This window comes from Carassius carassius, chromosome 6 (genome assembly GCF_963082965.1).
Source record: "Carassius carassius chromosome 6, fCarCar2.1, whole genome shotgun sequence".
NCBI lineage: Eukaryota > Metazoa > Chordata > Actinopteri > Cypriniformes > Cyprinidae > Carassius > Carassius carassius.
Genome location: NC_081760.1, coordinates 22089899 through 22111483, shown reverse-complemented (window position 1 = coordinate 22111483; position 21585 = coordinate 22089899). Strand labels below are relative to the sequence as shown.

Genomic DNA, 21585 nt, shown 5'->3' with positions numbered 1-21585 from the left:
CATTGCCACATTGGTCAGACTTTGCCTCGGCTGTGTGATGTCATATTGCCGCATCTACGGATGCTGCTAGATATGGGATATTGGACGAAGCGCCCTTATTGGTCTGATGTTGCATCAGCCTGCGCTCGATAGGCTGTGCAGTTGCCGCAGAACAAGCCAATGAGCGAACGAGCCATCTCGCCTATGGCTGTGTACTGCTGCAAATACGCTTTACAAAAATACAAAATTAAGGATAATTTTTTGCTTCAGTATTTCGTGAAAAGAGACTTTTCCCGTAGCGTCAAAGTCAAAGTCAAAGTAGCCTTTATTTATATAGCGTTTTAAACAAAATACATTGCGTCAAAGCAACTGAACAACATTCATTAGGAAAACCGTGTCAATAATGCAAAAATGATAGTTAAAGGCAGTTCATCATTGGATTCAGTTATGTCATCTCTGTTCAGTTAAATAGTGTCTGTGCATTTATTTGCAATCAAGTCAACGATATCGCTGTAGATGACGTGTCCCCAACTAAGCAAGCCAGAGGCGACAGCGGCAAGGAACCGAAACTCCATCGGTGACAGAATGGAGAAAAAAACCTTGGGAGAAACCAGGCTCAGTTGGGGGGCCAGTTCTCCTCTGACCAGACGAAACCAGTAGTTCAATTCCAGGCTGCAGCAAAGTCAGATTGTGCAGAAGAATCATCTGTTTCCTGTAGTCTTGTCCTGGTGCTCCTCTGAGACAAGGTCTTTACAGGGGATCTGTATCTGGGGCTCTAGTTGTCCTGGTCTCCGCTGTCTCTCAGGGCAGTAGAGGTCCTTTCTAGGTGCTGATCCACCATCTGGTCTGGATACGTACTGGATCCGGGTGACTGCAGTGACCCTCTGATCCGGATACAGACTAGATCTGGTGGCCACGGTGACCTCGGAACAAGAGAGAAACAGACAAATATTAGCATAGATGCCATTCTTCTAATGATGTAGCAAGTACATATGGTGTTATGGGAAGTGTTTCCGGTTCCGGTTTACCTAATTAATGCAGCCTAAAAATCCTTTAACGGATTTGGATAATAAAAGCATATTAGTATGTTATGTGTATGCCAGGTTAAAGAGATGGGTCTTTAATCTAGATTTAAACTGCAAGAGTGTGTCTGCCTCCCGAACAATGTTAGGTAGGTTATTCCAGAGTTTGGGCGCCAAATAGGAAAAGGATCTGCCGCCTGCAGTTGATTTTGATATTCTAGGTATTATCAAATTGAGTTTTGAGAACGTAGCGGACGTAGAGGATTATAATGTAAAAGGAGCTCATTCAAATACTGAGGTGCTAAACCATTCAGGGCTTTATAAGTAATAAGCAATATTTTAAAATCTATGCGATGCTTGATAGGGAGCCAGTGCAGTGTTGACAGGACCGGGCTAATATGGTCATACTTCCTGGTTCTAGTAAGAACTCTTGCTGCTGCATTTTGGACTAGCTGTAGTTTGTTTACTAAGCGTGCAGAACAACCACCCAATAAAGCATTACAATAATCTAACCTTGAGGTCATAAATGCATGGATTAACATTTCTGCATTTGACATTGAGAGCATAGGCCGTAATTTAGATATATTTTTGAGATGGAATTGCTATCTTGAATACAAATGCTAGAAACGTGGCTTTCTAAGGAAAGATTGCAATCAAATAGCACACCTAGGTTCCTAACTGATGACGAAGAATTGACAGAGCAACCATCAAGTCTTAGACAGTGTTCTAGGTTATTACAAGCAGAGTTTTTAGGTCCTATAATTAACACCTCTGTTTTTTCAGAATTTAGCAGTAAGAAATTACTCGTCATCCAGTTTTTTATATCGACTATGCAATCCATTAGTTTTTCAAATTGGTGTGTTTCACCGGGCTGCGAAGAAATATAGAGCTGAGTATCATCAGCATAACAGTGAAAGCTAACACCATGTTTCCTGATGATATCTCCTAAGGGTAACATATAAAGCGTGAAGAGTAGCGGCCCTAGTACTGAGCCTTGAGGTACTCCATACTGCACTTGTGATCGATAGGATACATCTTCATTCACTGCTACGAACTGATGGCGGTCATATAAGTACGATTTAAACCATGCTAATGCACTTCCACTGATGCCAACAAAGTGTTCAAGTCTATGCAAAAGAATGTTGTGGTCAATTGTGTCAAACGCAGCACTAAGATCCAATAAAACTAATAGAGAGATACACCCACGATCAGATGATAAGAGCAGATCATTTGTAACTCTAAGGAGAGCAGTCTCAGTACTATGATACGGTCTAAATCCTGACTGGAAATCCTCACATATACCATTTTTCTCTAAGAAGGAATATAATTGTGTGGATACCACCTTTTCTAGTATCTTGGACAGAAAAGGGAGATTCGAGCTTGGTCTATAATTAACTAGTTCTTTGGGGTCAAGTTGTGGTTTTTTGATGAGAGGCTTAATAACAGCCAGTTTGAAGGTTTTGGGGACATATCCTAATGATAATGAGGAATTAATAATAGTCAGAAGAGGATCTATGACTTCTGGAAGCACCTCTTTTAGGAGCTTAGATGGTATAGGGTCTAACATACATGTTGTTGGTTTAGATGATTTAACAAGTTTATACAATTCTTCCTCTCCTATGGTAGAGAGTGAGTGGAACTGTTCCTCAGGGGGTCTATAGTGCACTGTCTGATGTGATACTGTAGTTGACGGCTGAATGGTTGCAATTTTATCTCTAATAGTATCGATTATTACTGCTGTGGTGTTGGGAAATGTCAACACTTGTTGAGGCTTTATTTTACGTTAATTTAGCCACTTTATTGAATAAATACCTGGGGTTATGTTTGTTTTCTTCTAAAAGAGAAGAAAAGCAATCGGATCTAGCAGTTTTTAATGCTTTTCTGTAGGATATGTTACTTTCCCGCCAAGCAATACGAAATACCTCTAGTTTTGTTTTCCTCCAGCTGCGCTCCATTTTTCGGGCTGCTCTCTTTAGGGTGCGAGTATGCTCATTATACCATGGTGTCAAACTGTTTTCCTTAACCTTCCTTAAGCGTAAAGGAGCAACTTTATTTAAAGTGCTAAAAAAAAGAGAGAGTCCATAGTTTCTGTTACATCATCAAGTTGTTCTGAGGTTTTGGATATGCTAAGGAATTTGGATACATCAGGAAGATAACTTAAAAAGCAGTCTTTTGTGTTAGAAGTGATGGTTCTTCCATACTTGTAACAAGAAGTAGAATTTACAATTTTGGCTATATGAATTTTGCAAAGAACTAAATAATGATCTGAGATATCATCACTTGGCTGAATAATTTCAACACCATCAACATCAATTCCATGTGACAGTATTAAATCTAGAGTATGATTTCGACAATGAGTAGGTCCTGAAACGTGTTGTCTAACACCAATAGAGTTCAGAATGTCTATAAATGCTGATCCCAATGCTTTGTTTTCTTTATCAACATGGATATTAAAATCACCAACTATTAAAACTTTATCTGCAGCCAGAACTAACTCGGATGTAAAATCACCAAACTCTTTAATAAAGTCTGTATGGTGCCCTGGTGGCCTGTATACAGTAGCCAGTACAAACATAACAGGGGATTTATCATTAACATTTGTTTCTCTGGATAATGTTATATGAAGCACCATTACTTCAAACGAGTTATACTTGTAGCCTGCACTCTGAGAAATCCTGAAAACGTTGTTATAAATTGAAGCAACACCTCCACCTTTGCCTTTTAGACGTGGCTCATGTTTATAACAGTAATCTTGGGGGGTGGACTCATTTAAAATAATGTAATCATCAGGTTTTAGCCAGGTTTCTGTCAAACAGAGTACATCTATATTATGATCAGTGATCATATTATTTACAAAAAGTGTTTTCGTAGAAAGGGATCTGATATTCAATAAGCCAAGCTTTATCATTTGTTTATCCATATTGCTTCTGTTTTTTATTTGTTGAACCTCAATTAAATTGTTAATCTTAACTTGGTTTGGACGTTTTTTGTTTTTTCTAGTTCGGGGAACAGACACAGTCTCTATAGTGTGATATCTAGGTGAAAAAGTCTCTATGTGCTGAGAATTAACTGACCTCTGTGACGGGAGGCAGCTAGCAGACGGTCGGTTTAGCCAGTCTGTCTGCTTCCTGACCTGGGCCCCAGTTAGTCAAGTATAAACACTAAGACTATTTGCCATATTTCTAGAGAGAAGAGTGGCGCCACCCCAGGAGGGATGAAGACCATCTCTTTTAAACAGGTCAGGTCTGCCCCAAAAGCTCGTCCAATTGTCTATGAAACCTATGTTATTCTGTGGGCACCACTTAGACATCCAGCCATTGAGTGATGACAATCTGCTATGCATCTCATCACCACGGTAAGCAGGGAGGGGACCAGAGCATATTACAGTGTCTGACATCGTGCTTGCAAGTTCACACACCTCTTTAATGTTACTTTTAGTGATCTCCGACTGGCGAAGTCGAACATCATTAGCGCCGGCATGAATAACAATCTTACTGTATTTACGCCTCACCGTCACCCAGTTGCCCTGCTGCAAGGGCTCTGTTGCCGGAACCGAACAATGTACAGGAATCCCTGAGCTAGACGCATCCAAAGCCGTATCTAGAGCCCTAACATTCTTACTGTCCTCAATTAAAGTTTGGATGCGTGTCTCTAATTCTGAAATCTTCTCTGTCAACCTAACTATTTCCCTGCATTTATCACATGTGAATCCCTCATCAGCGACAGAGATAGATAAACTGTACATGTGGCAAGAGGTGCAAGTAACAATGACGGGAGAAGCCATTACTCACCGTGCTTGATGAAATATTCTTACTGCGGTTGTTTGATGAACTTGTGAAAAACTGGAGCGAGGGAGAGGAGAAAAGAAAACAGCGATAGGTTCGAATGAAAACGCTAATGACAAGCTAACGAGTGCTAACGCTTTGCAGGTGTACTGCACTCACGGATATAAAATAAAAGTGAACGATCAAAGTTAATCTGATAAGGAAAAGCATGCCCCCGCACATGTTGGCCAGAGGAGAGTGAGACTGCGCACATCAACGTGCTTCAAAATCGTCGGCAGCGCTGCATAGGATTTGTTCGAGAATGCCTCCAAATAAGTGCATTTTTGGATGTGAGGGAAAGTTTACTGTGTTCAGCTTCCCAAAGAACCCAGCGTTACACGAACAGAGGATGCAGTTTGTTTTTCCGGGGCAGCAACGGAGTGTATCACGTGCATTTGTGTGTTCTGGTCATTTGAGTGATGAATGTTTTATAAACAAGGCTCAAGTCGACGCTGGATTTGCAACATCATTTGCTATTAAAACATGGAGCCGTCCCTGTGATAAAACACCCCATTCATGTAAGTACAATTGCATCAGATTTCTGTATTTTGTTGGAAATCAGCACATAAGTGAATATATGTTAATGGAAACAACACGAAACATCAGTGTTATAGCTCCGCTCATGGCACGCCTCCAGGAGCTTGGCTTTTTCCGGAAAGAATCAAAAAGCTGTATTTTTCTTTTATAAATATGATAAAACTAAAGACTTTTTGGGTATATGAAGGATGCAGCACTACTCTATAAGTACTCAAGATTAACATGAGATTAGGTGAAACTGTGTATGTTATGTACCCTTTTACGGTTCATCAATAGCAGTGATTCTCAGCCCTGACTTTAACACAATATACAAAAGGCTATAATATGATTAACTGCTTGTGGCTTTCATCATTTCAAAAACATATTTCAACAGAGCAAAAAGGGTGTGTTTTAAACATAATCATGTTTGATACATACAAACCTGTAGACGGGTGTTCATCTCCAAGAAGTAGAAGTTCTTTTTGGAGTCAACAAGAAACTCCACAGTGCCAGCTGAGGAGTATTTCACTGCTTTTGCCAGAGATACGGCCTGCTCTCCCATCGCTCTCCGGGTGTCTGGGTCCAGAAAGGTGCTAACCAGGCATATGAAGTCAAACATAGCAATGTAGGTATTTGCACAAGTCTGGAAGTCTACTGTATCCACACAGCTCTCAACGGAATTCACTTTTCTATTTCTAGTTCTCTAAAAAATTATGCCGATATGTCTTGCCGATAAAAGGAGTAACTCACATGTGCTCAGGGTGTGCTAGTGATTAGATCATGTCTAATAGTGCGATTAGATCACGATTTAACAAATTATGAGCTCTAAAAGATTGCAAAATAAAATGTTAAGGTTACTACTGCATCTTTCTGGGGAAAAAAATGAACTGATGAATATATCGTTTATATATAGTTATTTTCAAATCTTCAATGTACAGTCGTGGCCAAAAGTTTAGAGAATTACATAAATATTCGTTTTCAAAAAGTTTGCTGCTAAACTGCTTTTAGATCTTTGTTTCAGTCGTTTCTGTGATGTACTGAAATATAATTACAAGCACTTCTTACGTTTCAAAGGCTTTTATCGACAATTACATGACATTTATGCAAAGAGTCAGTATTTGCAGTGTTGGCCCTTCTTTTTCAGGACCTCTGCAATTCGACTGGGCATGCTCTCAATCAACTTCTGGGCCAAATCCTGACTGATAGCAACCCATTCTTTCATAATCACTTCTTGGAGTTTGTCAGAATTAGTGGGTTTTTGTTTGTCCACCCGCCTCTTGAGGATTGACCACAAGTTCTCAATGGGATTAAGATCCAAAGCCGCAACCCCACACATGAATGGTGTCAGGATGCTTTACTGTTGGCATGACACAGGACTGATGGTAGCGCTCACCTTTTCTTCCCCGGATAAGCCTTTTTCCAGATGCCCCAAACAATCGGAAAGGGGCTTCATCTGAGAATATGACTTTGCCCCAGTCCTCAGCAGTCCATTCACTATACTTTCTGCAGAAGATCAATCTGTCCCTGATGTTTTTTTTGGAGAGAAGTGGCTTCTTTGCTGCCCTTCTTGACACCAGGCCTTCTTCCAAAAGTCTTGGCCTCACTGTGCGTGCAGATGCGCTCACACCTGCCTGCTGCCATTCCTGAGCAAGCTCTGCACTGGTGGCACTCCGATCCCGCAGCTGAATCCTCTTAAGGAGACGATCCTGGCGCTTGCTGGACTTTCTTGGACGCCCTGAAGCCTTCTTTACAAGAATTGAACCTCTTTCCTTGAAGTTCTTGATGATCTTATAAATTGTTGATTTAGGTGCAATCTTAGTAGCCACAATATCCTTGCCTGTGAAGCCATTTTTATGCAACGCAGTGATGGCTGCACGCGTTTCTTTGCAGGTCACCATGGTTAACAATGGAAGAACAATGATTTCAAGCATCACCCTCCTTTTAACATGTCAAGTCTGCCATTCTAACCTAATCAGCCTGACATGATGATCTCCAGCCTTGTGCTCGTCAACATTCTCACCTGAGTTAACAAGACGATTACTGAAATGATCTCAGCAGGTCCTTTAATGACAGCAATGAAATGCAGTGGGAAGGTTTTTTTGGGATTAAGTTCATTTTCATGGCAAAGAAGGACTATGCAATTCATCTGATCACTATTCATAACATTCTGGAGTATATGCAAATTGCTATTATAAAAACTTAAGCAGCAACTTTTCCCATTTCCAATATTTATGTAATTCTCAAAACTTTTGGCCACGACTGTACTGTCATTATAAAATAACTTTATTATGGTTTATTTAATTCTAACATAAAAGTTATAGTTAAAAACTAACCAAAACTAAAAATAATTATATACCTGTACTGGCATCGGCTATCGGCCAAACATAGTTGAAAACTATCAACATATCGGCAAAATTCCAATAACTTGCATCCCTAAATTAAATTAATTAAATTAAATAATTTAATAAATTTTAATGCAACACAGTGTAGTCATATGTGTATATCATATTTTTCCCCATTCTTCCACAATGACTCTCTCGCACATAACTTGGTGCATCAAAACAACTCTCAGGTTGGCTACAGTTATTAAAAAAAAAAAGAAAAAAAGATAAAAAAAAACTGCTTAAACCTGGGTGCCTCCTCCACCACTTTCTGGTTTCTCCTCTGGATTGAGCACTCTCTCTCATTCAACCACAGAGCATTGCCATGTTTGTCCGCCAACACCTGCAACAACAGCAGAAATCATTAGCAAAAATATCTAAAAATGTTGCCACTCAAACAAAAATAAATATTCCATGTCACTGTAGACAATCTCTGCTGTAGAGAAAGATGCAGATACGGTAAAAAAGTCACATTGAAAATTTAGAAAGAACACAAATTTGATGGTTCAAAATCCAGACTCTTTCAAAAACAACTCCACAACAGAGTAAACTATGTAATTTGTCATGCATCTAGATTTATAATCTAGAATTGAATCACATTTACAGGTTTGTAACATTAACAAGCATTTACCCAAAGTGACTTACTTAGCAGAGAAGGTATACATTACCCATTTATGAGTTCTCTGGGAACTGAACACACAACCTTAGTGATGCTAGTGCACTGCTTTACTGTATTAGCTCCGGGAATGTTATTGAATCTAGAAGCTTTATTTACAATTAGCTGATCAGAATGTGCAACCTGAAGTTAAGCTGCTTACTCAAGGGCACAATGACAAGTAAAAAAAAAACTGAGGATAGATCCAAAAACCTGCTAGTTACTAGCCCTTCACCCTAACCACTACACCAATTACAACTAACTTCCTCCTACCTAGAAGGTAATCTAAAGCCGAGTTCAGACGATTTTTCGATTTCTCAAAACCTGTCGGCGAGCCAAAACTGGGCTAAAATCATTCAGTCTGAATTTGGCTTAAGTGTATGGTGGCAATTGTCCAGTAAATACCTGAATCTCAATATGTCTGGGGTTATCTATGAACTTCTCAATCAGCAGACGGTCATCTCCAAAACTAGATGCTGCCTCCTGGGAGGAAAAACGAAAGCCTTCCCTGAAACAAAATATCAAAACTTCATAAGACTTCATCGCTTTATAATAATAATAATGTTACAAAAAGATTATGATTATTCATATTTGATTATATAATCAACCACTTGTTTGTTATTAACTTCTGTTTATAGTTAGTGATAAGGTTTTTTATTATTAACTTCCATTAACTCCCATTCATGTCTAGTTACAGAGAAATGAGAGAACAACTGACTGTGAACTAACAGATCTTACTTGAATTAGCTAAACTGCCTGGATCTGGGTTGGGTATACATTGTAGGGGAACTTGACATTTGTGGCAAGAGGCTTACTCTTCAGTAAATAAGCATCTAATTTGACTGAGGACTGACTCTCACTATCTGTCTGTCTGTCTGTCTGTCTGTCTCAGTCTCCACTGAATTGCTTGAGTGACTGCTTTGCCTCTCAAGATAAATCCAATTAAAGCTTAAACAAAAGCCTGGCTTCACCTTATGGCAATAAAAGACAAAAAAAATTACAGCAGCATATTCCACTGATGTTTTTATTAATATTCTCAAAAACACAGGAAGTTAAGGAGGGAGGGAAGCAAGAGAGAGAGAGACACACAGAGAGAATCTGAAGGCTCGATGTGTATATGTACAGTCTCTCTCATAGTTCACTACATTAATACATGGATGAGCAAATTAAAAACAATAAAGGTTACAATCTGGTCTAGGGGTAGGCGATATCTCGATATTTAAAATATATCGAGATATTTTTTAAACACGATATGGATTTTGACATATCGTATATATCGATATATTGTTTATATTTAATTCTGATTCCGCCTCTTTGCTTGTTTGTCTTCTCTGTGCTGTGCTCGCCCCCCCGCCTCCTTGATTTTGTTCCCCCTCGCGTGTTGTCTCATAAACATGGCGGTGTCCACAACCAGATCAGAGCCTGCAGAACTAGTATAAAAAAAAAAGACAACTGGCTCCATTATATGGAGATACATCGGTTTTAATACGTCGGACGAACAGCAGGCAGATGTCTACTTTAGGGCCCTATGATTTCCGCGATGCAGAAAACACGGACGGAATCGCGGAATCCAGTCATAAAAACGGAATTTACAGTTTAACGTGGAATGTCACGGAATTTGTCAAATTTTAAATGAATTAATCAAAAGTAGGTCATTGCACTCACATCAAATCGCGATATGGACTAATATCTGTAAATATTAAGCCGGAAAAGTCTATTTAAATATGAATCCTGCATGTTCTGCTTGTCTGTGTTAATGAATGGCGCAGAAGCGCGTCTTCATTCATTAAACACACGGAAGCGCGTGACGCTCCGGTGATTTCAGCTTCTGTCGACTCACTAAATGAGGATGTGAACATATGAACAACATCTCCAGAACTGCACTGAGAGTAACTCCATGAGCATCTGACCTGACACAGAACTGTTAAGGTAAACCTGTCAAAATAAAAGTATTTGCCAGAAATCTATCTATTACTAGTTCAGCAGAATGTTCATAGCCTACTACTACTACTATTAAAATGAAACTAATATAATTTAAGGAATAATCACACAACATTTCTTCCATGTATTATTTAGTATAGTAAATCCCTTTTGTTTACCAAAAAATAAAGTTTGCTTAATTTTCAATTACAACCCGAATTCCGGAAAAGTTGGGACGTTTTTTTAAATTTGAATAAAATGAAAACTAAAAGACTTTCAAATCACATGAGCCAATATTTTATTCACAATAGAACATAGATAACATAGCAAATGTTTAAACTGAGAAAGTTTACAATTTTATGCACAAAATGAGCTCATTTCTATTTTGATTTCTGCTACAGGTCTCAAAATAGTTGGGACGGGGCATGTTTACCATGGTGTAGCATCTCCTTTTCTTTTCAAAACAGTTTGAAGACGTCTGGGCATTGAGGCTATGAGTTGCTGGAGTTTTGCTGTTGGAATTTGGTCCCATTCTTGCCTTATATAGATTTCCAGCTGCTGAAGATTTCGTGGTCGTCTTTGACGTATTTTTCGTTTAATGATGCGCCAAATGTTCTCTATAGGTGAAAGATCTGGACTGCAGGCAGGCCAGGTTAGCACCCGGACTCTTCTACGACGAAGCCATGCTGTTGTTATAGCTGCAGTATGTGGTTTTGCATTGTCCTGCTGAAATAAACAAGGCCTTCCCTGAAATAGACGTTGTTTGGAGGGAAGCATATGTTGCTCTAAAACCTTTATATACCTTTCAGCATTCACAGAGCCTTCCAAAACATGCAAGCTGCCCATACCGTATGCACTTATGCACCCCCATACCATCAGAGATGCTGGCTTTTGAACTGAACGCTGATAACATGCTGGAAGGTCTCCCTCCTCTTTAGCCCGGAGGACACGGCGTCCGTGATTTCCAACAAGAATGTCAAATTTGGACTCGTCTGACCATAAAACACTATTCCACTTTGAAATAGTCCATTTTAAATGAGCCTTGGCCCACAGGACACGACGGCGCTTCTGGACCATGTTCACATATGGCTTCCTTTTTGCATGATAGAGCTTTAGTTGGCATCTGCTGATGGCACGGCGGATTGTGTTTACCGACAGTGGTTTCTGAAAGTATTCCTGGGCCCATTTAGTAATGTCATTGATACAATCATGCCGATGAGTGATGCAGTGTCGTCTGAGAGCCCGAAGACCACGGGCATCCAATAAAGGTCTCCGGCCTTGTCCCTTACGCACAGAGATTTCTCCAGTTTCTCTGAATCTTTTGATGATGTTATGCACTGTAGATGATGAGATTTGCAAAGCCTTTGAGGAACATTGTTTTTAAAGTTTTCCACAATTTTTTTACGCAGTCTTTCACAGATTGGAGAGCCTCTGCCCATCTTTACTTCTGAGAGACTCTGCTTCTCTAAGACAAAGCTTTTATAGCTAATCATGTTACAGACCTGATATCAATTAACTTAATTAATCACTAGATGTTCTCCCAGCTGAATCTTTTCAAAACTGCTTGCTTTTGTAGCCATTTGTTGCCCCCGTGCCAACTTTTTTGAGACCTGTAGCAGGCATTAAATTTTAAATGAGCTAATTAAGTGGATAAAAGTGTAAAATTTCTCAGTTTAAACATTTGCTTCGTTATCTATGTTCTATTGTGAATAAAATATTGGCTCATGTGATTTGAAATTCCTTTAGTTTTCATTTTATTAAAATTTAAAAAAACGTCCCAACTTTTCCGGAATTCGGGTTGTATTAAAAGATAAATTAAATGAATGTTTTATGCCTTCATTTGATAACCAGAAAAATGTGAATACACAGAATTTCAGAGGGGAAAAAACATTTTTCATAAAGCTATTTTAATAAAAAAAAATGTAACAAATTAAGTTGTTTTTATGCATTTAAATAATTACACTTGCTTAAACACAGAATTAGATAACAAAAAACATCTGGTGAAGAAAACAATAAAACATTTCATAAGGCCCTAAACATATAATATTTGGCATATTTAGTTTTTGGGGGGTTATTTTTCCTGTAAAGATATTGAGATATATATCGTATATCGAGATATAGCAAAATATAACGATATATGTTTTTTGCTCCATATCGCCCAGCCCTACTCTGGTCACTTTGTTTCCATTCCTGATTTCCCATACCACTGACCCAAAACAAATTCAAATAATTAATTAACTAAATGGTCTAATAAAACTTAGAACTGCTTGAATAAGAACCTCAGACTGACTCTCTCCAAAGACTCTCTCAAAACTTACACAGTGTCACTGGTTCTGATATCAGTTTTATAGCATTGCTGAATCTGCCTTTCTCATGTCTCACCTGGTTTCCTCATCATTCCAGGCAATCCTCATCCCTTTACCGCCTCCACCAGCAGATGCCTTTATCATAACAGGGTAGCCTTTAAGAGATGGACACAAATTCTGAGTTTGCTTTATCACTTTACCTTTTTCTTGACAGATAAAAAGCATTATAAAAATGTCACCATTTGAATGATTCTTACCAATTTCTCCTGCAATTTTAACAGCCTCTTCTGCATTCTGAAAAAAAAAATAGATAAACATCAGCTTGCTTAGTAAATGCATATCTGTTTGTGAGATGTGGCCTGCAGTACATAAGGCGATTCAGTTCCTCATCATGTCCAGCAGGGGGAGTAACATAGCATAATAGTTTTACTAACTACTGTAGACCGTTTTTGTGATTGAATGTTAAATGTTCAGATTTAAACAAAATTCACCTGGTTAGCAACTCATATTCATGATAATTATGTCTAATTGGTTTACTCTTATGAAACCAAAATACTGTGTGGTTAACTGGACTGATTCTTCAGCTATGGGCACGTTTGGATCAGAGATTTTGAATGTAATAAGTCATTTTATGATGGATTTTCCTTTTCAGTTTCAAAATTAAAAGTCTGGCCCCGGGACAAGGGTTTAACAAATCTATAATTACAAAAGTAGGAAAAATACATGAAGGCAAGGGTAAAAAAAAATGCAATGGTTTTAAATGTGATTTAAATTTGATTTAAATATTATGATCTAAAACATTTAACAGTGTAACAAATAGAAAATTTGAATGAAATTGGCTTGTTTTAATTAAAATAATCATACATCAGCACCTGACACACCATTAACTGAAGTGACTTTAGTTAGTGACCCTTATTCAAATCTTATTCTTGTATAGTACATGCAACTGCATATAAGCCACTATTCAAGAAAATCTTCATTTGAATCAGAATCAGAATGAGCTTTATTGCCAGGTATGTTTACACATACGAGGAATTTGTTTTCGTGACAGAAGCTCCGCAGTACAACAGAATGACAGCGACAGAACATAAAACACATAATAAAAGAATATAAAAATACAAAAAATACAAATAAGTAGATAAGGAATAACAATATACAAATTGACAATTGTAGGCAGGTATATTACAAAAATGCAGTTATTTATGTACATGTATATTATGTGCAAAATTTAAGTGTATACTAAGTATGTGTGTTAGATAAATTAAGTGTATGTGTATATAAATATAAAGTGTAGTGTGTTCAGTGTGTATCAGCTGTTCATACGATGGATTGCCTGAGGGAAGAAACTATTCCTGTGTCTGGTCGTTCTGGTGTTCAGAGCTCTGTAGCGTCCACCAGATGGCAACAGTTCAAAGAGGGAGTGTGCTGGATGTGAGGGGTCCAGAGTGATTTTAACAGCCCTTTTGCTCACTCTGGATAAGTATAGTTCTTGAATAGATGGGAGAGTTGAACCGATGATTCGCTCAGCAGTCCGGACTACCCTCTGTAGTCTTCTGAGGTCAGATTTAGAAGCTGAGCTGAACCAGACAGTTACTGAAGTGCAGAGGATGGATTTGATGATGGTGGAGTAGAACTGTTTCAGCAGATCCTGTGGCAGGTTAAACTTCCTCAGCTGGCGAAGGAAGTACAACCTCTGCTGGGCCTTTTTCACAATGGAGTCAATGTGAATGTCCCACTTCAGGTCCTGAGAGATAGTGGTGCCCAGGAACCTGAATGACTCCACTGCAGTCACAGTGCTGTTCATGATGGTGAGTGGGGGGAGTGCAGGGGGGTTTCTCCTGAAGTCCACAGTCATCTCCACTGTTTTGAGCGTGTTAAGCTCCAGGTTGTTGAGAGTGCACCAGACAGCCAGCTCTTTAACCTCCTGTCTGTAAGCAGACTCGTCACCGTCCTGAATGAGGCCGATGAGTGTGGGGTCATCTGCAAACTTCAGGAGCTTAACAGAGTGATCCTTAGATGTGCAATCATTAGTGTACAGGGAGAAGAGCAGTGGGGAGAGAACGCAGCCCTGGGGAGCTCCGGTGCTGATTGTACGGGTGCTGGATGTGTATTTTCCCAGCCTCACTAGCTGCTGCCTGTCTGTCAGGAAGCTGTTGATCCACTGACAGACGGAGGTGGGCACGGAGAGCTGAGTTAGTTTGGGCAGGAGGAGGTTTGGCATGATCGTGTTAAAAGCCGAGCTGAAGTCCACAAACAGGATCCTCACATAGGTCCCCGGTCTGTCTAGGTGTTGCAGAACATAATGCAGTCCAATGTTTACTGCATCGTCACCAGACCTGTTTGCTCTGTAGGCAAACTGAAGAACAGTTCATCAGTTAATTACCAAATGTGCTTTTTTGTACAAATAACATAAAAACAAATAATGAGTGTTAAGTCCCACTGTAACATACATTTCTGGAACATACGTTTTATGTTCCAGAAATTATAATTAATATATAAAAATAGATATAATAATAATTAATAAAAAAAATAGAGAAAAAGAGAGAGAAAAATATATTAATAAGTCAATTAATTATAGTAAATACTTGGAAGACTGACACGTTTAATCTAAAACAGTGGGACATGACCATATTATGCATTTTTTGCACACTGAAAGAACCAAAGAATCAAATTATAAATATTTTCCTGCCAAAAATACTAATGTGACTCCTTATTGACTGCAAGTAATTTTAACACGTTTAGTGACAATAGGTCATATTTAATTGCTTTAAGAAATTTGTTACAAATTGAAAATAGAGACAAAGTAATTGTTTACAAACAATTACTGAAATAATGAAACAACCACTGAAATGTTCTTTCTCACCAGATGTCAAAATACATTAACAGCAGAGTTCTACACCAGCGTTAAATGAAGTTAAGCTAAGGTGAGAAATCCAGCAGAAGGGACTAAAGAAGAGATGTTCACGTGTGTTTGAGAGCCAGACTGTGATCAGTTTGCTGATGTTATCAGGGTCGTTGAGGAGGTTTTCACAGATGGTAATTGCCATACAGTCAGAGTGTCATGCATCACATCTTTGCTTTATAGAGCCCTATCAGCTCAGGAAGTGTCAAAACGACCATTAAAGGCAATTTAAACAGCAGGCAGGAGGAGGAGATGGATGGAGGAGGGAGAAAAGGAATAGAGACAAGAGAATTGAGTTTAAAGAGGATTGATATGTAGCTTTATTGTGGTTAAGAGTTTTTTTATATGCTTTGCAACAGAGAACACACACACACATATAAACATACATACATACATCTCTCTCTTGCTAATATATATATACATTATTATTATTATTATTATTAAACCCAAACACAACAACAGAGTAAAATGCAATGCGTATCGGCAAGAATCTGGCGATACGATACGTATCACGATACAGAAGTTGCAAAACGATATATTTCGATTAGGGCTGGGACAACGCGTCGAGGTCATCAATGACGTCGACGCAAAAAATACGTCGACGCAAAATATGCGCATCGATTCGACGACCTGTTTTTATTTCTCTAAAAAACGTTTGCAAAACGTTTACCTTATGTGCGCTGAATATACGCGATGGCTGGATCAACATTCTGTCCAACGTTATATAACCAATCCAGGGGTTTTTCTGCATTGATCTTTTTTTTTTGGCGGCTGTCAAAGCCTTATTTGATCGGTGAGTGAAAGTGACAGGGCGCGTACGAGAGAGAGCCCCGGCTGCGCGCGCACTCACAGTCTTCAAACAACACGAGCGCTTCTTGCTCTCTCCCTCCCTTGTGCATATTAATCAAAATCATTAAACACGATAGAAAAAGGGCGAAACACCAAAGTTTCACGTGCGCTCGCGCACTCACAGTCTTCAAACTACACGAGCGTGCTCTCTCTCTCTCCCTCTCTCATGCATTCGTGCATATTAACCAAAATCATTAGACACGATAGAAAAAGGGCGGAACGCCAAAGCTTCACGTGGAGCATTCAGAGATTTTTTTTTCTCCATGACAGGCTGCTGGCTCCCACTGTTAATTTATTTTTATTTTTTTGGAAAAGCTATCTGTATTAGCTTAAAGCCCTCAAGTTTACATTGGTTACTGTATTCTTTTAATTGCTCTAAACAAGTATTTTGGGTGACCATTTTTATTGAATGCTAGACATCAAGTTGTTGTTATTTTCATCTGAAAGAAGAACTTTTTTTCAGTAAGCTAGTCCCTATGTGTTCAGTAAGCTTGTTTCAGTAAGCTATGTGTTTTCAAGGCTTCAATGTTTTATTGAATGCTATCTCTATACAAGTGCAAAGTAATGCATTCTTAGTCAGTCTTTTATTTTGTAATTTTAAGAGCAATAACCATATTGCAATGTTAAGGAATTCATGTTTTTTTTCATTCAGATATGTAAATCAACATGTATAAATTGTTAGTAGTCGATTAATGGGGAGATAATCGAAATCGAATCGGTCCGGAAAAATTAATCGTTAGATTAATCGATGCATCGGAAAAATAATCGCTAGATTAATCGTTTAAAAAATAATCGTTTATCCCAGCCCTAATTTCGATACTGTTAGCAAGGCGATATATTGGGATATTTCTTATTTTAAGCATAGGATATATTAATTTTTCAATTGTGACAGTGTCATAAAATTGATCCGAACAAAAAATAACATCTGCTTAATATCAATGAAAAATAATGTTTTTGCAGGATTCCTAAAAAAACAAAACAATTGTAAAACATAAAAATAAATACAGATGTTGAACATTCTCAGTACTTTTCAACTTTCAGTTTGTATTTGTTTTGTGTGGAATCACTGAGACCGCGACGCGAGCACCGCCCCAACTGCACAAACCGCCCCACGAGAGAAAGCTGCAGCCGCGTGGCGACCCTACCACCTGCTGCACCCTGAGTGAGGCCCTTCACATGGGATGCGGCAAGCGGCAGAACAGAGTTGGCAACCCGCGCCCCAGTCCCTGGGCGGACATTACCACAAAAGCCCAAACGACATAACACTTTATGTTTAGCTTTGTACACCGAGGCGGGAACTGGAACAATTCTTTCTTCCTCCATTACAGCTATACAGCGAACTATATAAACACTAATGATGTGGCGTGCAAAAACATAGTATTTATGTCTATGGTGGCATGCCTTAATGCTAGTATTTCCTGTCACTGTTTAAGTTCAGAGATGAAGACCGCTATCTAGCCGTCGGGAGACAAACTCAAGTTACCTAAACATAGGTGTGATCGACAAAGGACAAAAAAGCAGGTAACTATACGGTGCACTTACCCCCCAACCCACCACACGCACACAGTGACATAATTTATATAGTATATAATAAATTAATAAAAAATATTGTACTTGTTTTTTGTTTAAATGAATTTATAAATTAAATAATTAAAAAAGGGAAGAAAATTTTAAATACACATCTAAATTAAATGATTGAACAAAAAAAAAAATCATAAAAGGAGTAATGTGGGAAATATGCTTCAAAGACTGGGCAAAATAGGGATGAAATCCAAAAAATCTGTCAATAACTTGCTGCTGACGTGCACGAAAACAGCCATTTATTGGGCATTTCTTGTCCTCCCAGATGTTTTGTTTTTCCTTATTTCTATGGTGTCCTTTAAATCTATTAAAAATAACATCTTTATTTGCCTCTATATTTTTGAAAGGTATCTTTTCTTGTGTTTTTGTTCAGCCATTTTGTCAGTGCTTTATTATAGACTTCTATGATTGCTAATTCACAACAGAAGACGATTATTAGGTTGAACGTTCAGAGTACGATTCCATAGGTTATATTTCAGCACGAATTTCGCGAATGGACAGCGACTCTTTAGTAGCACGTAGAACGCGTTCATGTCAAGTAAAGTTTTTGGGAAAAGCACGTGGAATTGCGGCGAGTGTTTATAACCTTGAACGTTGAGAGCGCTCTTCAGAGCTAAGATACATTGTTATCGGGAAACTCGACCCAGATCAGATTTAAGCATTCATTAAAGTGAATCGGTTCAAAGGAGTCATTAGTTCGCAAATCGGACGAGAAATTAGTGGACAGATATGCTCATAAGCTCCGCGCATATAACGTTACTCCCAAATATATTTTTAGGTCTCACAGATTAAATTTCAGGAGCATATGCGACAAAAATGTTGGCAATTTCGAGCCGTGTAGAAGCTGCTAAACTTTCTAGCTAGAAGTAAGCAATAACCAACATGGCGTTACTTTGCAAAGTTAGACCAGAATCGTTTAACATTAATGTTATGGAATCATGACAAAAATGGTAAAATGGTAAATGGACTGCATTTATATAGCGCTTTCAACAGACCACATGGCCATCCAAAGCGCTTTACAATTTGCCTCACATTCACCCATTCATACACTCATTCACACAACGACTGCGGTGTCTGCCATTCAAGGCGCCATCCAGCTCGTTGGGAGCAGCTGGGGTTAGGTGTCTTGCTCAAGGACACCTCGACACTTGGTCAGGTGGAGCCGGGGATCGAACCACCAACCTTCCGGTTTGTAGACAACCTACATGAACCACTGAACCACTGCCGCCCGCACAAAAGTGATCAATTGATTGATTCAATTTTACTAGACCTGCGTATAAAAATGAAAGACAATTTATTGGATTTGCTTACATGAATCACCCGTGTTCACGGTCTTCGTCAGTCAACTGAAGCTGTAAACGTGAGTAGATGGTTGGGTGTGTGCGCATTCAGAACGGTGCGCGTACACTTTGAACTTCAATCTTGACAAATTAATGGACTACTTGCGGAGTGACATGACGACATGATTCAAAGGCACGAAAACATTGACAGCGGTAAGCGATCATTATGTTTACCAATACCCGACCCATCGCAACCGCCTACCACCCCACGCACTTTTTTTTTTTGCATGATTTACGAGAGCATCATTTTCAGGTGGGAAAAGCCGGATTTCCAGATTTTTCCGGAAGAATCACACCCCTGCTAAAACACCTAAAGTTACCATGAATCTTGTATGATTTATTTTTTTCTTTATATGTCGATATTCCGTTTTTGAGAGTGGATACAGTATCACCAAACCAGGGTATATACAGAACTTCAGGTTAAATTTCATACCTTTTACTACCTTTTTAATACCTTCAAAATATTTTTTAATACCAGCGCGACTTCAAGCTGCAACTGTAGTGCCGTAAATTAAATATCTTTCCAAATGGAATAACATATTGCATCACAATGTAATGAGGTCATTATAACTTAACAACTCTGGACTCAAAAACTGCCCACAGAGATAAGAATGGCAATAAAGACAGAAGAGGAAGGAGACATCTTCTTCATAGATCATTAGTCAGTAAGTCTGAAATGTGAGCAATCTAAAAAAGCTATTAACCATGAATGTGCATATTTAACAGGTAAGTTAGTCTACTCCAACCTCCATTTAATTAAATAAATTTTCCAATATTATAGCTACTATTACCGAAAATCAACAGTAGGCTAAATAATAAAATGATCACAAATGCGTGAAAATGTTCAAATACAAACAACTATGTAAGCATATAGGTCTACCAAACAGGGTTTCCAGGATTTAACAAATTTTTTTTTTTGCGATTTTTGCAATCAAAATTACTGATTTTGCTGCGGCTTCTCTCAAAATTTGCAATTATATTTTCAGAATTTCTTATTGTTTTGCAGTGAAAATATTCCACAGAGAACATTCTTCTAACAATGTTATGACTTTTCTGACTTGGAGAACCACTGTAGGGCACCAGACTAATGTTTGACGAAACCAGCACCAGTGCCATAAAGTTCATCAGAAGGTGGCTCCAGCACCTAACAGCAAAGCACTTACCCTAATCACACATGTACATCTCAGAGATGTCTATCTGATGTCTGCATTTACATATGCAATATGCATTTTTAAGAGTGCTTGTTCATCTGCAGTACGTCTCTAAGATGCGCGAACGAACACCACCTCACATGACATCGCTCAGGTCCTACTCTCAACATATAAATAAATCTATGCAAATTTTAAAAGAAAGGCCTGCACTTAACATAAATTTAAAATGTATCGAAAAAAAAATTGGCTCGAAATACATGGGTAATGTGTCCTGGCAATCATTCCCTGATAGCTAAATTTTGGTTCATTCACACTGCCAGTGATTTCCCGGAATCTGTGCGTTCACACCGTAGACTGTATGAAAAACATGGACAGTGTCCATGACGTCACCCATAGGTTATTGAAGAGCATTTTTGAAAGCCAAAAGTACTTCTTGGCAGCTTGTCACTCCTGGATAATCGAAAATAAGCAAAAAGGCAGGAGCTAGTGGCTGAAACCACACCCACCTAGCTAGATGGCGTTGACCGTTGTGGCAATCCACCTGTCATTCAAGTGGCCACACCCTTTATGCAGTACTTTAAAGCTTTATATCATTTAAAAGGATTAGTTATGAGACAATAGCTCACGAGATGACAAAATACAGATAGTTGGTTCACTAGAATGAGAATTCACTAGAATATTTTAATAGAATATTTAAGAAATTTCCAATGACAAAATACTTGTCTTTTAATTACAAGTAGTAAGACAATACAGTTGTATTTTGAAATCTTTTAATTAATCTAGGGCTGTAACTAATGATTATTTTGATAATCAAGTAATCTACTGATTATTTTGACTATTTTTTTGTAACACAAACAGACCTAAGAGAAAACCAGGCTTTTGTGTGACTATTTATATATAAACTAACGATGAAGCAATAATAACTGGTTCAAATAAAATTTGAAAACGTACTCGGTTACTAAACGTAACCTCGGTTCTCTCTAGAAGAGCGAACGAGTACTGCGTCTTAGCTAAGACGCTACGGGAAAAGTCTCTTTTCACGAAATACTGAAGCAAAAAATTATCCTTAATTTTGTATTTTTGTAAAGCGCATTTGCAGCAGTACACAGCCATAGGCGAGACAGCTCATTCGCTCATTGGCTTGTTCTGCGGCAACTGC

General features: G+C 38.5%; 1 protein-coding gene across 1 annotated transcript in view; it reads right to left on the bottom strand.

The window, feature by feature from the left end:
* LOC132142495 (propionyl-CoA carboxylase alpha chain, mitochondrial-like) overlaps positions 1-21585 on the bottom strand; it is a 73726-nt gene that overhangs the window by 24967 nt on the left and 27174 nt on the right. The window contains exons 8-12 of the mRNA XM_059552407.1: positions 12861-12897; positions 12680-12758; positions 8783-8885; positions 7971-8065; positions 5784-5934 (exon numbers count right to left, since the gene is read on the bottom strand). Of these exons, the coding sequence (XP_059408390.1) occupies positions 5784-5934; positions 7971-8065; positions 8783-8885; positions 12680-12758; positions 12861-12897 (465 nt within the window). The remainder of the gene's footprint in view (positions 1-5783; positions 5935-7970; positions 8066-8782; positions 8886-12679; positions 12759-12860; positions 12898-21585) is intronic.